At 48.5% G+C, this 20,403-nt stretch overlaps 1 protein-coding gene across 1 annotated transcript; it reads right to left on the bottom strand.

The window, feature by feature from the left end:
• Nucleotides 1–3,003: 3,003 nt before the first annotated feature.
• Nucleotides 3,004–5,663, bottom strand: LOC136044302 (BTB/POZ domain-containing protein KCTD12-like). The gene is made up of 2 exons (XM_065729542.1): nt 5,612–5,663; nt 3,004–4,551 (listed from the first exon to the last, which is right to left on the bottom strand). Exon 2 carries the CDS (start codon nt 4,523–4,525, stop codon nt 3,641–3,643), a length of 885 nt encoding a protein of 294 aa, XP_065585614.1. The 5' UTR covers nt 4,526–4,551; nt 5,612–5,663; the 3' UTR covers nt 3,004–3,640.
• Nucleotides 5,664–20,403: the final 14,740 nt, after the last annotated feature.

Raw genomic sequence — 20,403 nt, 5'->3', positions numbered from 1 at the left:
TCACCAAGTCTCACCAGCTTAAGCTCAGAACAAGCTGTCAGTACAGACTGAACAAGCTTCCTTGGTAAAGTGCTTCTGCAACAATCTATCTTCTGATGAGATGAGCAGTCTCAGGTCTCCTGCAGGTTGGGATTTCCAGGTGGTAGATGGGGTTTCTGCATCTAACCTTTCTATCTTCTGCTCTTTCATGAGGCAAGGACCCCATGAGGACTTGCATGTTCTCTTCCCAGACGCTGACACTGATACTCTCCATCCTTATTGCATCCTGGCAAGACAGAGCAGAGCTTCTGAAACAATCAGGCATTTCTGCCACCAAAGTGCTTCCTCACAGAAGGGCTGAAAACAGACCCAGAAACAAAATGTGTTCAGATGTTCTCTCATGGTGGCTGAAGTGTCTGATGGAGACAGATGGGATTTGGCTTCAGTTTCACAAGGCAGGCTGCTCAGATCTGCATTGTTGTGCAGAATGAGACGCCGAGCTAGCAATAACCAGCAATTTGTGGGCAGGGTGCTTGCCTGGGAATGCAGACCCATGGGTTCATGCTCCCACTCATTTGAATGAGGTATATTATTTTAGGTTGGATGGTTTTCTCGGGACCTCTAAATGAAAGGGTGAGTTACATTATCCCTCAGCAAGAAAACAAGCTTTGAAAGCTCAGCCTCCCCTCTTGAATGTAGAACCCTGGCTTCTTGAAGCTCAGCAGCTGCTGCAGCTTGGGAAAGCCTTGTGGTGAGAGCATCCCTTGGGATGCTCTCACCCTCTGTGCTGTGTGGGACCTCATACTGCACTGAGGCCACCTTAGGAGGCTTATGGTATGCTAAAACCCACCCGCAAAGTAGGTGGTCTGGCATGTAAAATCATAGAATCATTAAGGTTGGAAAAGACCACTAAGATCACCTAGTCCAACCATCAATTCATCAAATGTAGGGATGGGTTGGCTTGTAGGCATCTAGCTTAATGCAGTCCCCACCTCTCATTCACAGCAGGAGCCTCTTCAGAAAAGCTGAAGACTACTCAGTGCAGGTCAGATGGAAAGAATCACAGGGATACCTCCTGGCCATGGACTTTTACAACCACATGACTAATCCCCCAACCACGTGCAGCCCATCCTGATTTACTATGGGTGCTGACCATGGTTGGTCTGCTTATGCACAACTCACATGCACATCCATGGAGCTGCCAGCAAAGCCCCCACCACTGAGCTGGGGCAGTCAGCTCCTCCCCAAAGCTCTGGGGATGAGTGAAGAACAGGGCCGCCCTCCTGAGAAGGTAGAGATCACCTCCAGGTCCAGCAAGCTGGAGGGAAGCAAACTGAGCAAGACCCAACGCTTCCCTTGAGCAGAAATGTCCGGGAGAAGGAGCGGCAAGGAAAAGAGGTGACATCAGGAAAGCACCTTCTGCCCTTTTTCCTTGAAACTCTGGTGAAAGAGAGCTTCCCTCCTGCCCTCAGCCACCCACTTCTTTTTGCCCCACTTGACTTGACTTGCTGTGATGGCTCAGAGGATAAGAACCTCGAGCAAATGATTTTCTGCACTGCCGTTTCTATGCACATTGTTTCTCCTATGGATCCAATTAACCAGGCTTTCCTCCCAGACACGGGCTGCAGCAAAAGCACATTCTTTCTATTACTGGATGTATTGAAAGAAAATAAAAAGAAAGCCCCAAATTTGTCAGTGCTGAGAGAGTTAGACCTCAGCAAGAGTATTTTTACATAAAGCATCAGTTTTCAAATGAATCAAAACCATTCTGCTCCGATCATATTTCGAATGGGGTATGGGGTTTAGCAGCCCACATCACACAGCCCTGCAGATTGACACCACATTGACTTTGTCATTATGGTCTCCTCATTGGGAAAAGCACTTTATCCCAGGAGATCCATTTCTTCAGACCAATTCTAGAGGGGAACAGCAAATATCCTAACACCAGCATTACTCATAAGGCAGCAATTTCTTTTTCCAATCAGTCCTAATTGTTTAAAAAATAAGATCTTTAGTTGTTTTTAAGGTACTAAACAGTGTCCATCCCCCTCTATGTAAAAGGATTTTAATTCTGCCCTTCACCCTCTCTGAAGAGCTAAAGTTCCCTTTTCTCTTTTGCAAGCTGGTTGTCATTTCCTCTTCAAAATGCTGTTGCAATGAGGAATGTGCCCTTATAAAAATAGCGTTTTCACCTTCTGCTTCATCCAGACACAGACTGCCTTGCTGTAAAGTTGTAGCTATCCCTGCGTGCCAGAGGGCTCTGGATCTCCTGCTTCTTTGGAAACCAGCTGCAAGCCTTCCTCCTGGCTGAACCCTGGGCAGAAATGCCTCTTTGGCTGCTATCCAACTAGTGGAGCTCCCTAACCCAGGGCTTCACTTCATGGTGCTTAAGGAGATGAGGAACAAGGCGGGGAGGTGGTCGCTGGGATGCTGAGACCCAGCACAGCCATGGGAAGGGACCAGGGGATGACAATGGGTAATTTGGGACCACACCAGCATCCCTGCAGGGTTATGTGGCGTGGTTCAGCTGGGAGGGCTCAAAGAAAACAGGGGCAAAGCGAGACAAGGTGGATTTGAGTTTGAACACATGCACTGATGCACACCACTCCCAGTTCCCTGCTTGAGCAATCCCCCTGGGTGCACACACAAACCTCCTTGCAGACGCACACGTGGGTGAGCGGGTTTCGTTCTTTATTACACATCGCCCAGCAAAGCAGCAGCCAGCACTGGCAGGCTGCTCAGAGCTGCGAGAGGAGAGTCCTTCAGAGAGACTGCCCAAAGTGCAGCGATATTCACATCTGGCAATGATTCCTTTGGATCTACAGTGGCTGAGCCCAGATGATGCCTCCAGTGCAATCCCAACCAATCCTGCAGCCTGCAGAGAGGTGAGGGCATGTTTTGGGCAACCCTCTAAGGAGTTTGAGGGATGTGTAAACATTTGACACCCTATAGTAACAAGACTCCCCCCTCCCACCTCCCCCCACAGGCATCTCAGCCCCTACCCCCCCACCCCCCATCCCCCCACCGAGGCACCCCAGGGCAGCAGTGATGCTTTGAACCAGAAACCCTGACACAGGGTGAGGGTGTGGCTTTAGCTAACCTTCCCTGGCACTGACAGTCGAAATGCTAAGCTGCTTACAGGGGCTGATGGCAATATATCCATGCTGTGAGGCTGCATCTTCCCTCCAGCTGCCCTCCTCTCTGTTGCCCACCTTTCTCCACGTCCTTAACCCAATGCTCAGGCTCCTCAGTTGCTCAAGCACAGTGTCTGCAGCATGGTCCCGCTTGGCTGCGGGGCATAGAGCATGAGAGCCGAGTTCAGTATCCATCACAGATGAGTTCCTGGCACAGTTCGGTGTCCCACCCCTCCCACCCAAAACGCGTGCTGTGGCCATGTCCAAGTCCACGCATCCGGGAGGGTTGGGAACTACTGCAGGATTCGGAGAGAGGAAAGGAGGCTGGTGGTCGACAGCTGCTACAAGGAGGAGCCAAATGGGATCAAAGTGGAGGAAGGAGGGGGAAAAAACCCAAGAACAAACTCAAAAAGGAGACAAAAGGGGAACGCTGGGATTTCAGGGGGTGGATGTCTACCTTCTAAAGGCAACAGGAGAGGAAAGGGAGAGTTGGCGTTCGGTGGTTTGGCGGGTGTTTATTTTTGGTGTCACTCACGGTAGAAAACATATTCGGTGTAAGAGGTCCAGATCCTGTCGTCTGTCTGGTCGTGGGCGAAGGCACAGGTGCCTGTGGAGTTGCAAGCCACCATGTGGAAGCCAGCGTCAGCCAGTTTGTCAAAGGCTTGCTCCAGGAAGGTGAATTTGAGGTAGTACCGGGAGGTGTACCTCTCCGGGGGCCTGTCTGGGTCCCTGCTTTCATTCAAGGTATCCCCAAAAACCTCCTTGGCCAGCGACGTCTTGCCGCAGACCATGATCCGTGCCACCCGGCGGAACTTGGCATCCGTCTGGCTGTCCCTGCCCAGCGTGTAGGAGCCGCGGTAGCCGATGGTGATGAACCCAGCCCTGCGGATGTCAGGGCCAGCAGCACCCACTGTACCCGAGCCCCCGGCACCACCAGCCCCGGCGCTGTGGAGCACGGTGCTGGCAGCGGTCAGGCTGCGGGCGGTGTCAGCGCTGGGGGACAGCTCCTCGGGGTCACTTTGGCACGGGTCGTCCCCTAGTGAGTTCTGCTTGCTGAGCTTGGGGGCCAGCATCTTCACCAGCTCCGGCAGCATGAAGTACTCAGCCTCTCGCTGCAGCCGGCTGCGCTCCGGGAAGTGCTCGGGCAGCACCAGCTGCTGGTCCCTCATGTAATCCAGGATGTAACGGAAGAGGAAGCCGTCCCGATCCACGAAGAAGCGGCCCTTGCTGTCACGAGCCAAGGAGCGGACGTTCTTCTGCGTGAACATCTCCCAGAGCAGCGATCCCGGCACGCTGATCAGGGTGGGGTGCCGGGTGATGTAGACTTGTCCACCCACATTGAGCTCAATGATTTCAGGGAAAGGCAAATCCTCGCTGGGTTTGGCACAGCCCGCGCTGTCCGCCAGGGCCATTGTGAGCTACTACTGCTGCTTCCCACCTGCAACAGAAAGCAGCACCGTGCCCGTGTTAAGCTTGCCAGCCAACGCAGTCCCACCAACCCCAAACCCAATCACACTCCTTTTCCACAGGCGTGCGGTATGAGATCAGGCCTCGTCCCTGTGGCAGCCTGGAAGTCAGCTCTCTTCCCTAATCCTTATCTTGGATTAGCATGCCAAGGGAGCAGGAGGGGAGTTAATGAACCACAAGGCTGTCAGAAAAGCAAAAGTACAGGACAGAGTGGCAGCGCTGTTGGTGCTCCTGCTCCATGCTCGCTCCTGGAAAGTACTCAATAGAGGCTCAGGCCAAGCTGAGGACTGCTGGGATCTCCCCAGGGGTCTGGGACCAAGTGCAGCACTGGGCTGCAGACACAGCCTTGGGTCAGATACCCCATATTCATTCATTTTCCAAAGACAAGCTGTTTATCTGCCATCACTGGAAACCCCAAGTCAGTGTTCACATAAACCTGGCTCAAGAGACGGGCTCCCAGTCCAGCCCATGCTCTGCGCAGGGGTTTGGGACCACAGGGAAAAGGGGTTTCCCTGCAGCAACCCCAGTAGTGCTGCCTGATGCTCTGCCCGATGTGATGCCAGCACAGCTCTCGGGTCGCTATGCTCCCCATGGGGCCGCGTCCCACATCCAAAAGACATCAGCAGGCATTGCCACGTCCCCGTGTCCTGCCGTATGGCCCCGTGGGAGCGGCATCAAAGCATCCTCAACTCGAATTACACAGAAATCGGAGGGCAAAGGCAAAACTTGCTGGTGGGGAGAGCTGAGGCTGAGTTTTGCCACCGCGTGTCCTTCCAGTTCATAGCGGGGGGACTTTGGTGAGAGCGAGCTCCGAGCTCGGGCGGGGATGGAAAGGGGGTCCCCCCGGCTCCCACCTCCCGGGTCTGCTCCTCGGCGGCTTTGAGTCCAAGACCTTTTTTGGGGAAGGATAAGCACGGGGGAGGACACACAAAGCAATCCCCCGTACACAGCGGCTGCGGAGCCGGAGCCGCTCCCGGGATGCCGGCGATCTGGGGCCGCTCCCGCTCCCGGTTCCCCGGCGCCCCCATTACCTGCGCTGGGCGCTGGGCAGGGCGGGCCCAGCAGTGCCGTGCCGCTCCGTGCCGTGCCGTGCCGTGCTGCCGCTCCGTGCCGCTCTGCCCGCCCGGTCCTGGCCCCTCCGTTTTATGGTCGGGAAAGCTGCGAGCGCCTTCCCCCGGCGGCTCCGGACCCGCCTCGCCCCCGCCTTCTCTCTCCTCCTTCTCCCATCGCTTCACCCCCCCCCCTCCCCATCCCCTCCCTCCTTCCCCCCCCACACACACCCCAGGACGAGGGAGCTCCGGGCCGGGAAATACCGAGATGAATGGGGGTCCTCTTCCAAACTAGGGATTGGTCCCTGATGCCCTCATCCAGCGGGGAAATCCTTGTGGCACCCACGCTGCAGTGGCACCGCGCACAAGGTGGACACGCATCCCCAGGAGATGTCCTGGCTGCCCCTCGTCCTGCAGCCCGGCCGGACCCCCCCCCGTGTCCCCACATCTGTACCCCCTCCCTCCCTCCCCATCCCCATCGCCGTGGGGTTCCAAGTGTCCCCGGATGCGCAGATCCCTGCAGCCCCGTGCAGCCCTCGCTGCTTTGTCCTCACCCGTATTAGCACCCACGTCAGGCCTAATGGGGACACCGCGAGGCAGAATGTAGCTGCACAGCTCTGACCTGAGATTATCCTAGGTTTTATTTATGTGACACCTGTCAAATTTTATAAGGGCAGGAAGTGTAATTTTTTTTCTTCACCTGATGTTCAGACCTTGCACAGAAAAAGAGCCCCGAACTAAATAAACAAACAAACAAAAATAAATCAGGAAAGAGGATTTTTTAAACATTACAGTACTTTTTAAACCTCAACATTCTATTTCACCTCTGAACGATAGAGCTGAAAAGATGCTGAGAAAGGGGAGTTAAATTCCCCTCCATCAGTTTGTTATGCAGCTTGGTAAGAGATGGCTATTGAACCTAACCAAAATGCTGTCTGGGTGTATGGATGGATGGAGGGAGGGATGGATGGATAAGTGATGGAGGTTGCTTTGCTTATAAGGTAATTGAAGCACTCTTTGAAAATGGTCTGCGGGCAACTTTCCCATCCCTGTGAAGGTAGGGAAGCACTGTAGCCCATCCTCCCTCTCACCCATCCTGGCTTACTGTGGACTTGCAGAAAAGCAAAATGTGCATGAAATTATCATGATACCAATAGCTGTGCTCTCTAGCCAAAATCCTGGTGGCAAAAGACAAAACTTTGTCTGATACCAGCATGAACAGATGTGGAGTAAGAAGCTTTTGGACCTGTGCAGATGTGAGCAGCCAGATGCAAAGAACAGGCATGTTGTGAGTGCAGTTGGGCTTTGCATTAAAACTTTGCAGTGCAGCAAGGGCAAAGCCATGAGCCAAATGGAGAGAAGAAGGTGGAGGGGGCAGTTTTGGGTGTATATTAGACTTCAGTTGCTGGAAGTACTTAAGTTTCTCCTCCATCTTGCCCTCTACTTTCCCCAGCTTTGTCGAAAGAGTTCTCAAGATTTTCTAGTGCTCTATCATACTTAGCTGAAATTGACAAACAACAAAAAAAAAGCCAAAACCCATTGGAGAATGCAGAGGCAGAGGCACACTATCTCAAACAGCATGCACATGTGCGTGCCTGTCCTGCGGCCGTATTAATCTTGTTTCCTTAGGGAAAGAGCCTAAAAATAACCTGAATTTGACAATGCAGATGGGAGGCTGCCCTTGGGGGATGGCTGGGAGGCTTCTCACTGAAAATCCTCTGCCCACAACCCTTGGCAAGTTGGCACTGCTGTTGTTGAGGTCCTGGGAAGAAATAGAGAAACTCAGGTTTGCCCTAGATGCTTAGTGCATGGCTCCAGGCGTGAGCAAACAAGTGAAGGTGTGTTTTACCCAGCATCTGTGACAACACATCCTGGAAGATTAAGTTCAGAAGGCTGAATATATTAGATGGCTCTTTCCTCTCCAGTTGGTGTTCAGGTGGATTAGGCTCATTTTGCCAGCAGGGAAGCACTGCTGCCTTCAACAGGCCATCCAAGTACAGACACACCGTGCTGCTTTGGTGCTTTACCAAAACACAGGTTGGTGTGTATATTATCATCAGCTGACATGGGAAACATCCAGGCCTCTGATGATATTTCTTGAGCAGTGTGAAGTACGAGCTCTGGAGGAGTGGAAGGTGGTTGGGACCATAGAAGCAATGAGCACAGAAGAAACCACGGCTTTCAAAAAGAAGCTTTCAAAGCTTTCAAAACCAGCCTTGACAAGTTCTTCTGGAATGAACAGAGCAGAATTTGGGTCCCTCTGTGGCTTCCTGAAGACTTTTATCAACCACAGCAGTGGAACATGATTCATCCACATCCCAAGAGAAGGAAGGAATGGGCTTAATTTGTATTTGTTTGCATCTACTCTGTTATTTAGTGAAAATGTGGTCTAGTGATTGCAAGTAAGGCACTGGCATAGCTTTCTGGCTGCTATTTTCAGCTCTTCATGTTCTCTGAGCTTGGACATAATTTCTTTTGCCTTGCAGGGCCGTGACCTCCTCATTAGAAGACTGGAGGGGGGGTGACCTCTGCAGTTACTGTGGGCATTGCTAAATTCCCATTGTGCTACTCCGCAGCTCTTTGGAAAGTCTTTAAGGATGTATTTTAAGGACCAAAAGGATATAAACTGAAAACAAGGCAAGTGCTTCTCTCAGCTAAGAAGGCAAAAAGTGAAAAAAAATTCAGCTACAAGCCCTGGTCTCATGCTACATCATGCTGAGGGTTGCTGTCAGAGAACTGACAGTGCTACATCTGATCAATCAGTTTCTTATCTAGAGACAACAGGGAGAAAAGGCTATTTGAGTGACGGATATTTGTTGGAGGAAAAGTCTCATATTCCATGTACGTCAGAAATACCTGGCTGATTGCACACACAGGTTCAAATTCCACCCTGCTGCTGTTACAATTCACAGATGAAGTCTGAGCACAGAGATCTTCTCTTTTCTTCCTCCCTGCTGTATTTCTCTCAGCTTTCCTCTTGCTGATCTCACCCTGCAGGCTGATTAGAATCCCACTGAGGGATTTCCAAATGTCAGTGGAGGATCATGACCAGACAGGAGGAGGATGCTTGCCCACCTTTAGATGCCCATAAATCAGCATAAAACCCACTGGCATCCCAGGGCTCTGTCCCTGGCTCTCCTCCTTCCCCTCTCCTCCAGGAGCTGTGGACATGCACAGACCTGCACACACATGAAGTTAACTGGAAGTGACCATCCCTGGAAGGAGTAGCCTGGAAACTTCAGCTATTGCCAGCTTCTATAAAAAGTGGTTAATCTGCTGCTGCTTGGCCATGAGCTCAGGTGGCTTTGCTGCACTGGGGACAGAGGGCAAGTGTCCACCTGCATCTGACCCCAGCTGTCGTGGTCCTGTTTGCCACGGCCACCAGACTTCAGGCTGGCATTTCAATAATTTACTTACACATCTTATCTTTCCCATTTTTAGCAGCATCTGCCAACTTGTGCTACATTTGTGTCCTTTCCATGACAGATTGGTTCGGACAAGGAAGGTGAAAGGCTGAGCTTAATGGTGCACTTTAATTGGCTTTTCATTATGAAGGCTCAAATGTCTTTGCAGAAAAGCACAGTTAGGAATCAGAAGCAGATGGGGATCAGGCTGCAAACTCCTCCTGAGATGTGGGAGTTGCTGAAGATGGAAGTTTTTGTTTGGTGTCATCACTGCAGGAGGGGTTTCTGAGATCATCTCCTGTGCTGATGAAATCAACATCATCATCATCAGTGACTCCAGAGGTGATGGAAATACAAAATTGGAGCTGTGTTCCCATCCTGGTGTGGCACTTGTTAGCAGTAGCAAGAGCATGTATAGCACTGTTGAGATCTCTCTTTTAGAATCATAGAATCATTAAGGTTGGAAAAGACCTCTAAGGTCAAGTAGTCCACGTACCACCAATATTGCCCACTGAACTTCATTTCTAAGTACCACACCTCCACAGTTCTTGAATACCTCCAGGAACAGTGACTCCAGCACTTCCCTGGGCAGCCTGTGACAGTGTCCAACCATTCTTTCAGAGAATTTTTTCCTAACATATAACCTTTTCTTTAGGCTGTCAAATTAAAACCATGACATAAGACTGCCACGCTCAGAGCAAAACCCCAAGGAAAGATGCTGTAACATGGAAACTGGTAAAGTTGGGAATATTTCACCACACTTCTAGTACTCAGAGGTTGTTGCCCAAAGGAAAGGGGGTTAGGAATGGCATGACAGGAACATCTTCTGGAGAGCTGCAGAGCATCTCTGAACATGGGGTCACACTCATATGGGCACTTGGGTACTCTTTGCAAAGCAAACATCCTGGCACAGTGTTTCTAGGATGCAGATCACTTACACAGTGAGCTGGAAACAACCTGGGGATATAAATCTTCCCCCACACTCAGAATATCATGCACAAGGGATATATTTAGGTGTTATGCTGTAAGACCCAAGCTTGCATCACACAACAGAGAGATGTGATAAGATGAAAAGAACCTAAAGTCTCATCCATGATAGATGGCAGGCAGGTTGCAGGAGGAACCTATGTGAGTCCTGCTGCAGACAGTCTGTTCCTTGGGCTCTGCCAACACAGTGCCCTGGGGTGCAGATGCCATCTGGCTCAGCACATGCCAGTTCTCAGGCCAGGTTTTCTGCAAAGCTTGCTGGCAGACTGCTCACTGCATCTCAGCTTGCGGCTGGGACTGTGTGAAGGTGGGGGGACATGGGGAGAACAAGTCATGCCAGCCTCACCAGCTTCTATGTTATTTCTAAAGATGAGAAAAAAAATGTGGACTCAACGCAGTGTGGACAACTCACAGATCACCAGTAATAAGGGCAACACATGTCCTTGCAAAGGCACATCTATGAATGCAGAGTTTCTGCCCATGGTTTTGTCAGAATTGTGATGGATGTGAAGATGAACTTCAGCAGTTCTTCCTCTTCTGATCTGGGGTTTAACTGTTTCATTTTGACTGCTTCAAGGCCAGGTTGGACGGGGCTCTGGGCAGACTGATCTGGTGTATGGCAGCCAGCCCATGGGAGCCAGCCAGGCATTGGAACTAGATGATCTTTAAGGTACCTTCCAACCCAAGGCATCTACGATTCTATGATTTCCGTGTTGTGTCCACAGGTTCTTTCCACAGAAAGAACAGATCTGCAGGTGTTTGGCTATGAAAAAGGGGTAGATCTGCCTTTCCACCAGTATTTCCTTTCACTGAGCACACAGCCCACATGCAGTGAACAGAAGCACTAACAGAAGCTCTTATGAGAGATAAGGGCTTCCTGTATCTGATCCCTAATTACTTAATTGCAGGCCAAAGTTTATCAGTTGGGAGTCTTGTTGCTGGGGTTTTGTTGTTGTTGTTTTTTTTTCCTTTATTTCCTTCTTTATCCCCTTTATTTGTTTTTATTTTCCAAGTACCATACATCCAAAGCCATAAGTAAACCTCAATCCTCCCAACCTTTCCTGTGCTTCAAGCCCTGGACAATGCTTCCTCCTATAGGCTGCTGTGTTAATTTTCAGCATTAAAGATTCAGTCTTGCTGGCATAGCACAAGCTACCACAATCATAGCCTGAGTGACATCTTCTAGGTAAAAGAAAAGGACAAATTCTGTGCAACTTTGACAACACAGTCCAACACAGCACTGTAGTGGGGTGGCTATTGGGAAAGAAATAATAATGAATGGAGCTGGGTTAAATAGTTGCTAAGGTGGCCTCAGGAGTGGTTGAGCCCTGCTTTGTACTCCCCATGCTTTGGACTCAGGCTTAGAGGTGACAATAAGGCATGGGATGAGATTCTTATCATGTAGCACCCTGCTGGACCTTCAACTCATGGCTTTGGGATCTGGGTGGGAGATGGGCTCTGGGTGCAATGGAAACATTTCATTCACTCACCTCACCCAAGACTCACCTCTGCCTTAATCCACTCATTTCCCATCCAGACATCACCTTACTGCCCTTAGCAAAATTCCACTTAAGAGATGTTTTACAAGTGGGTTGAACTCATACCTAAATAAACCACAAAGTGATCTTCTGGAAATATGAAAGCCTTTGTTCCCTGGCATCTCCTGACTACTTGCCCTTGTGTTTCCATGTTGACAGCAATGCCACGCTGCTGCTAGAGCAGGTGACTTAGACTTTGCCCCCACCTCACCTGCTCACGATGCTCACCTGTCAGCCCAGCCATGCTTCTCACTTATATTATTATTAGAAACAATACCCTGGCAATGCTAGGCAACCTGCATGCTAGGATTGCTGGAAAAAGCCTCTACAAATCATGACGATGTTGAACCATTTCCATCAAAAATATCAGAACATGGGACAGTGACCTCATTTTCCCTTGCAGAGAGTAAAGCAGTGATTACAGACCAAGAAACTTCCCAAAGATCACAGAGTCAGAAAATCATTAAGGCTGGAAAGAACAGTAAGGTCAGCAAGTCCAACCAACAACCCATGCCTGAGACTGCTCTAGACCATGTGCCACACTTACTCTTTTCTTGAACACCTCCAGGGACAGTGACTCTGCCTCGGCACCTCCCTCGGCAGCCCATTTCAATTCCTCACCAAAACCCCATTGGCACTTTGCAGGATGGATGAGGGGATTCAGAATATGAACCCCTCAACTTCCACCATCTCTCCTGCATCTGCTCCACAGCTTTGGACAGAAACATCTTTTTGTCCTTTTCTTACTCTTTCCATCCTTCCTAGCATCACAAGTGCCTCTGAGGCAGAAATGAGTTCACACTGATGATATGTAAAGGAGGTGAAGGGGATCATGCTTGATTGCCTCCTCCTCCAGAGGAATGCATCAGGAGCGGGGCCAAAAGCACAACAGCTGTTAGAGTCACAAAACTGTAGCCACAGAATCATGAAAAAGTGCTGAATGGACATAAAATTGAAAGCAGAAATTTAAAGAAGTTTACTGTAATTACCCCGTAGCGCATCTGCCTGGAGCATATGGCTCTCCCCTCCATCACTGTACTGCTAGTGGCCTAACTTCTGATGTACCCTTGGTCTGTGAACCTACCACCTCTCCTTCAAAGTGCTTTTACCTCCTTTGTAATAATTTATCTCTGCTATGGAGGAACTGTAACCTGAATTGACAGGCAAGGTCACTGTACTCATTCTACACACCAGAACCCAATCACAGATGTGAGCAAATTTCCCCAAGGTCACACCAGGAGAGGCACTGAATGGGAAGGAAATGTCTTGCAGAGAGTGATGGAGAATTGAGAAATGCTGCAGTTTGGCACTGAGCGGAAACCAAGGAATGTTGGAGGCTTTCCATGAACAAAATATGAGATCTCTCTGGCCTGAATGTTTGGCCAGAGACCAATGGCCTCACATCAGTCCTTGATGTGAATTAGGCTGGTAGGGACCCAGATCTGGTTCTTCTGCTGGTGTGTGAGGCTTCTGCTAATGGACCAGGGTGGAAGATGCTGCTTTGGAGCAGTTATACCATTTTGAGCCAAAGTCAGCTTCACTGGTGAGATGTCCCTCAAAACTTCTCTTTTGACAATAAAAGATTTTATGTCCATGACTCAGTATTTCAATTTTCTTGGAGAAGTCCCAGACACCTCTCTCAGTGACAAGCAGGAAATGGATCAGGGCCACCACCTGAGCCCCAAGCCTCCCCTCCTCCCCTCATCCTTTACCCTTCATTACCTTTCCTCTCATAAAGCTCATCCCTTGCTGCCAATAAAGGCTTGGCAATGCCGATGGCAGCAACTGGATTTAGAAACCAAGGACAGAGGAGCTGTCCTGCTGCAGAGTGACAGTTTATTGCCCTCTGGCACTGCATGGACCTACTGTCAGCAAGTGGCAAAGCAGCCTCTGTCAAAGCTTGATGCTTGGCATCACATGTAGAAGGAAAACATTCTGGATGAAACACTGACTAAATTATAAATGGTAAATGATAAATGATAGAACTTACTTCCCCCTTAAGGAAAGTTAAGGTAGGTGTTACCGTTAGTTGCAGAGAGAGGAATTGCTTTGCTAGGAAATACGTTTGATCCGTGGTTCTGTGCTTTTTGTCATGCTGAGAGGCCAGAAGGCACATGGAATATTGACATGAGGTAATTGCAGGAGAGCACTCAAAGCTGTCACGGACCCTAAAAGCCAGCAAATGCTGATCACATAACCTCCTAGCACAGCATTGGCCCTACCCACTGCACCAAAAGCTCTGGAGAAACCTGAGTGTGTGGTGCCCACCATGACCAGCAGTCCAGAACAAGGACTGGGTGCTTGCATTGCCTCTCTGGTGTGTATTGGGTTCTGCTGGTGTTGCGTTAGAACTATAGAAACATAGAATATCCCAAGTTGGAAGGGACCCATAAAGATCATTGAGTCCAACAACTGGCTTATGTTTCCTGCAGAAGAAATCTGCTGCTTTTGTGTGAGGTGATATGCTTACATCTCCCGAGGTAGAAGCTGTTTGGTGGAAAAGAAAACTGGGCTTTAAATCCTGCTGGTTGGTAATGACACTTTGAATGGGCGTTCCTGCCTCAGTTGCTGCGGGTTTTGCATATGGGAATTTAGTGCTGACGCAAAAACATTTTGTCTTCAGGAAAAAATGAGAAGTGCTGTGGATCAAGAGGAAGTTTGACAAGAGGAGAAGTACCCCCCCTACATCTCCTCCTGGGGACTTCCTTGTATGTCTTGCAGAAGATGTTAAGGACCTGGGAGTCTGTCCTTTAAGGTGACTGCAGAAGGGTTAATCCCTCTGTTTGGTGCTGTTGCAGGTCACTGGGGTGGAGAGGAAATCTCTCCCGTGAGCTGCACTACCAGCTCCCATTCTGCAGGATGCAGAGTTGAATGCTTGGCTGCCCTGCAATCCCCATCCCATCTCGCTTTATTGTTCATGTCGCCTTGAGGGAAAAAAAATACAAGTTGGTCCATAAACTCTAGATATTTGTCCTGCTGCCAGTAGTGATCCATAATAGTGACGCAGTTCTCATTGTGCTGCAGATGAATCAGGAGGCTTGGAGGCCCAAGAGCTTTTCCAGCAGAGCGGGGCAGCACCCTCTAGTGGGATCTCGTCCATGGACGGCTCTCTGTAAGTATCCCCTAAAAGCAGAGAGAAGATGGGGATGTGCAGCCTTTGCTCCTGCTAGATGCTCAAGGACATGCTGAAATCCCAAGGGCTGCTGGCATGGAAAGGGGAAGGTCCTTTTGGATTAGCAGTGGGGATGCTTGTGGACACCCCAGTATCACAAGGACCGTGGGACACACATAGGATTTGTTCATTATTTCCCAAAGTGGAATCTGAACCTTCCTGCTGAGGGCAGTCAGTGGTTAAACTCATCTCCTGCTGCTCTGCAGTGAATGCTCAGTAAGCTGCAGCCATCTCTTCGCCCCTGTTTAACTGAATCCCATTTCCTTTTTCTTGGTGAGGTAAAGGGAAGGTTTTTCAGCTCTTGGAACAACTTCACACCTCAAGAGAGATGCAGCTGGAGCTAGAATGGAGCACCCTGGGATGGCTTCAGGGCAGATAAGGATGTAGGGAAAGCACTGGGACCCTAAGGAGAGCAGAGCTGCTTAGCAGGAAGAAGCAAAGCAGAAGCTGTGCCAAAGCCCATGACTCAAGCAGAAAGCCTGGAGGAATTGAAAATTATCCTGTGAGAATTTGCCATTAAATGATATGGGGCAGAATAACTCTCTACTCCTGTCCTTAACAGATCAGTTCTTCTTTTGACCCAATTTATTTTCTCTGTCAGCAACAAATGCTAGTGGCTGTCTTGATACCATGGCTCTAATTTAGTACAGTAGAGTGGTATGCGTGTCAGTGTGATCTCCCACATCAGATGCTGCCCATGCCTGGCTGACAGCCACTGATTCCAGCCCTCCTGGGTTATCTTTAGATAAACTCAGATTGATTTTTGTAAACTGTGGAGCCATTTGGTTGACCCAGATCCTAAGGCAGTGACATCCCCAGGGCGATTATATCTGGCCTGAAAAGACATAGCTTTGTATTTTTGAACGCTTTGTCTCTTGGTTCACACACTACCCTTTTGTTCCCAAGTTCCTTTCTGAGCATCTCTGCCACACTGACAGAGAAATAACTTCTACAGATTTTATGGGATACAGAACAGAACAAATGGCCTCTCCTAAAATATTTCCTTTCTTTCATAAATCTTGATTATGCCTCTATATCCTTCCCTGACAAATGAAATAGCTCTGAATCTAGCTGAAATTGCTGTTCTTTTTTAATATATTTTTTTCTTTCTTTAACTCCACATATAGTTCTTTTGGGGTGAAGAGCACAGAACAAAGCCGTCCTGTGTATGTGGCACACTCACAGGGCCAGGCCTGACTATGACTGTGGGTATCTCTAGAGCCCTGGTCCAAATCCAGTGGTTGGTGAGATGAGCAGAAAGATACAGGGAGGCATTGAATGCATAAATCTGAGAACAGCGGATGGAGCCAATGGGAGATGTTGTTCTGACCTTAGTTTGAGCCCTTGGAGTAACATTCCATCTAACAGCTTTCTGTAGTGTGGAGCCTGGGATAGGTCATTCCTCAGCCTTTCTATTCGTTTTTACCAATCTCAGTGGAGAGGGATCACTCTCAGATCCCAGACACAGCATAGTGCCTGCTGGGCACAACCATGAATGGAGAAGGAAGAAATCAGCCCTAGCGTTGGCCAAGCTCCTAGGTTTATTTATTGTGTTCAGGAAGGCAAATAGAGAGCAAAAGACAAACGGGCACCTTGATTTACCAGTGAGATTAAGAGCACGCTAGCAGAGCAAGAACGTCTTTATAAAAAATGAAAGAAGTGCAGGGGGGTGGAAAGAGCAGAGAAGATGAAGCTCCACGAGTTATCTGGGGCATGTAAGAAAACCATCAGCCCAGCAAAAATGTGAGAGGAGAGCACAGGAGGTGGAAACACTAGGAAAAAACAAGGCATTATGTTTTATTAATTATACCATTTTACATTTAAGCAGCATCTCTTTATAAAGAAGATGGATAGTGACACACATGCCTGTCTGTACAATCTGACCACCAAATTCACCCTAAATCTGGCAAGCAGTGGGAGCCAACAGGCAGGTGACAAACTCGGGCCATGGAGATTGCCTTGTGCTAGTTCTTGTTCATACACCTGAAAACATCCTCAGGTTCTCATCATAATTAGCAACTGCAACCACATGGTACAAGGCAGGTGCAGTGAAAATGATAAGTTATGGCCTGAACCAGTGATGGAGCACCTGGTGGGAAGGCAGGGCCAACCCAGGGAAGCTCAGGTGCATGCAATGTACTGAGTGATTGGAAGGGCTGGAGCCAGGATCCACCCCTTCACAAACCTCATTTAAGGGCTGTCAGTGGAGGCAGAAGTGTTTTGTTGGCAGTCCCTGTGTGCCTGAGGTCTTCTGAAGGTAGGTAGAGCTTTTTCTTTTGGTTCTGTTTGTTTTGTTTGGGCTTGCTCCCATTTGCTGTAGCCGAAAGCTTTGCCACCTTGCTGTTTCTCATGGTACTTTCCATCTCTTTATAGCATTACAGCACGTGAAGAGAAAAGCCTGTCTAAATTCTTTTATGAAGCCTATAGTGTGTTAAGATTTGAAGTTCACCCTCCCATGTGGCAAGGTTGGTCATACCTGGTGAATGATGAGATGCTGGTGGAAGAATCTCTGTCCTCGTGCAAGGACTGTGTAGCTCGTTTGTTCCTCCTATCTTTTCCCTCTCGCTTCTGAACGTTCAGAGAAGAAGGGCTGCTTAAAGCTTGCAAAGTAGAGTATCAAAAAGCTAAGAAAGCCCAGTTCTGCAGCTGCCTCTGCAAAGCAGAAATCTATCCCTTAATGTCACAGAGAAACTTCTACCTGTGGCTGCAGAAGATGTGGAAGAAATGAAGGATGTGAATTTCTTCCAAATGCTTTTGGTTCAGTCCCGAGTAGAGGGAAGTGAGAAGTCATCAAGTAAATTGTCTCTTCAGCTTTCATCTTCAGCTTTCATCTGAGTCATAACTTAGCTCTTGTCCTTCCTCTTACCATCAAGGACCATGTTGTAGCACACTGTGCCTCCAAGTGGGAAGGAGGGCAGCATGCTAAAACAGGTGGGATTTGGAACTGAGATGTGTGAAACTGTTGGTATTCTTTTTGGGTTCTCAAACTTCTGAGCAAGATTGCTCTGGGAGTGAGGGCAGGGCAAGTGAGATGAGGAATGAATGGCTTGGGAAAGCCAAAGCAGAGGAGCTGATGGGGGCATAAGAATAGTTGGGATGCTATGTAAGGATACTCTTACCTCAGGATGTATCCCCAGCCAGACCTCAATGGGGAGCTGGGAATCAGCAGAGCTGTGATGTGGTACATGTGATCCAGTCTGTTGGCCACTGACCTCTGTATAGCTAATTCCAGGTTTATAGTATATAGTTTGGAGCACCAATGGTGTTGTAGAGCCCTGCAACTGGTGCACCTGTGTTGTATGACAATGGCTTGGTTTTCCTCTAAGGATCACTCAATGGCTCGGAGCAATTTTTTTTTTTTATGAAGTCATAGAATTACAAAATGGCTTAGGTTGGAAGGGACCATAAAGATCGTTGAGGTCCATGGCCCAAACCACTGCTCAGGCTGTCCAGGATCCTAGCTGTCATCTATTTTTAGGGGGCAATAAAAACAGTTGCCCATTGAACACTGATGTGGTGCTGTGGGAATGCAGGCTGTCTAAGCACCAAAAATAAGATTCAACATCCAATGATGACCCCTGCAGCAGAAAATTAACCAGCTTAAATTTTTCTGTTGTGCCCTGCAGCAGAAATGATTTCTAATCCCTCTTTTTAGATGAGAGAGGAAAGGAAACTGCTACGGATTACTTATCTGGTCTGGCAATCAGACACTCCAAATTGTGTATTCTTTTGAATCCTTGCATCTGAATGTTAAAATAATCAAATTATTGCTACATTTGGAGTAGGCTGGAAAAATAAATGCAAGGCACACTGTATCCCCATTGTGTTTCCCTCTTTCTTACTATCTCACTTGGACGTGCAATTTCCTAATTTCTCCTTGCATGAAAGCTGTTTAAGTACACCCTGCCTTTTTAGAAGTAATTCATTAAGATTAAGAGTCTGCAGCAATTGAGATTAATTGGCCATTTGCATCACTTTTACAGCTGCTTCATCCTGCTTGCAGATGCAAGTAGGGGAGTGCATGCTTGATGTATTTGAGGTTTGTTTGCTTTTGCTTCCCCAGCCTTCAGAGAACTTGCTATGTTCTCTGCTTGAAATACAGACTTTGATTCCTCAATTTCTACACCAGACATGAGACTCACGGGAAATAGTCCAGGGGAATGCTCTGTCTGGGTGCTGGTGCCAGGGACTGCAGTGCTGCAGAGCAGCAAGCCTATGCTAATACATTCTTCCTGCATTATTCCTGGAGTTTTACTTTAGCTCCTTAAAACCCTCCCTAGTCCTGGTGGAACTGGGGTTTGTGTGCCTGTTTACATCTGGGTGAGATATTCTCCTCTGTTATGTTTGTGCATGGGGAGCTTCCATCCCCCTTGCTGCCTCTGCAATATTCATGAATAACAGAGTTGTACACAGCTGGCTGGAGGAGACACAACTCACCCTGTGAGTAAAAAGAGGCTAAGAAGTTTTGTCATGGATTTAAAAAAAAATAATTATGGAAATGCTATTTGCAGCAGTAATACAAAGTCATGAATGGAAACCTTAGCATAGCATCTTTACTGTCTCACAGTAAATGATGCTGTGGTAACGCAGTCCTGCTGTGTGGTGTGGTCATATTTTTCCCCTTTTTCATCTAATTTATCCTCCAGAGTGCACATAATGTCCTCAGAGCTCACAAATTAAGTGAGCTGTTTTAGCGAGGTACAAAACACTGTGGGAGTGTCCCTATGGCTTTACTTGGTCATGTTTGGCACACAGAAATTCAGACACAGGCACCTCAGTCTTACACCACCTGAGTTACATCATCACTGTACAGTCCTGATGCCACCATAGCATGCTGTAGTTGTGGCTGTAGTTTACAGTGGGCTGTAAAATGGCTGTAGTTTACAGTGGGCTGTGACTTGCAGCATCCCTGTCCCAATTAACTCCTGATAAATGAATAGCTCAGTTGAGTCATTGCCTATTCCCAGTGAGTTGCCTTTTTTTAATGCTGAGCTCTCCTGGAGGCAGCGAAGTATGGCATAGGTTTATGTTGGTTACATTAGAACACCCAAGCTGGTGCAGAGGCTTGGAACAGAGCCTCTCAGTGAATGATTGGGATTGCTTATTGGGAGCAGGGCATGTTTAGGGCTGCTCAACTTGGTCCTAAAAATAAACATTAAGACAAAATGCAGGTTGTACAGGAGATGGGTTGGTCTGCCTTCCTCCCAGCTAAGACTACTCTGTGAACTTCAAATCATGTGTTTTCCAGGTGTTTCCTGGCACCAGGTGGAAGCCTTCATGTTACCTATTAAAGGTGCTAATGGTTCAAGCCCCAGGTGCATCCAGAACAGATTCCTGCATTGAAACAGGGGATGATGGAGGATCCTGAGAGTCAAGGATGAAGACTGTGTGAGCTGGGGCTAGAGCATTCCCTCCTCAGGGCCATGGGGGTACTCCAGAGATTAGGCAAATGCTGCTCTCTTATATTCTAAAATATTTATACCAACAGGACACACCAGGTTTCCCCCCCAGCTGAACACCACAAAGGATGGAAGAACTAACCCTTCCAAAAGGACCCTGAAAGTGGTTCTTCAGGTATCATTTGCTGTCCTCTTGCTAGACCTTGGGACTGCATCTCTGTGTCTCTTTCCACATCCTCATTCCTGGGTTTGGATGGTCTCTGGATTATTGCTT

This window comes from Cyrtonyx montezumae, unplaced genomic scaffold (genome assembly GCF_038088225.1).
Source record: "Cyrtonyx montezumae isolate F1298 unplaced genomic scaffold, pur_monq_1.0 scaffold_11, whole genome shotgun sequence".
Classification (NCBI taxonomy): Eukaryota; Metazoa; Chordata; class Aves; order Galliformes; family Odontophoridae; genus Cyrtonyx; species Cyrtonyx montezumae.
This window is presented reverse-complemented; position numbering and strand designations above follow the sequence as displayed.

Bases quoted from the DNA above. Each gene is read 5' to 3' on its own strand.
- LOC136044302 (XM_065729542.1), bottom strand. From the start codon at position 4,525: ATGGCCCTGGCGGACAGCGCGGGCTGTGCCAAACCCAGCGAGGATTTG.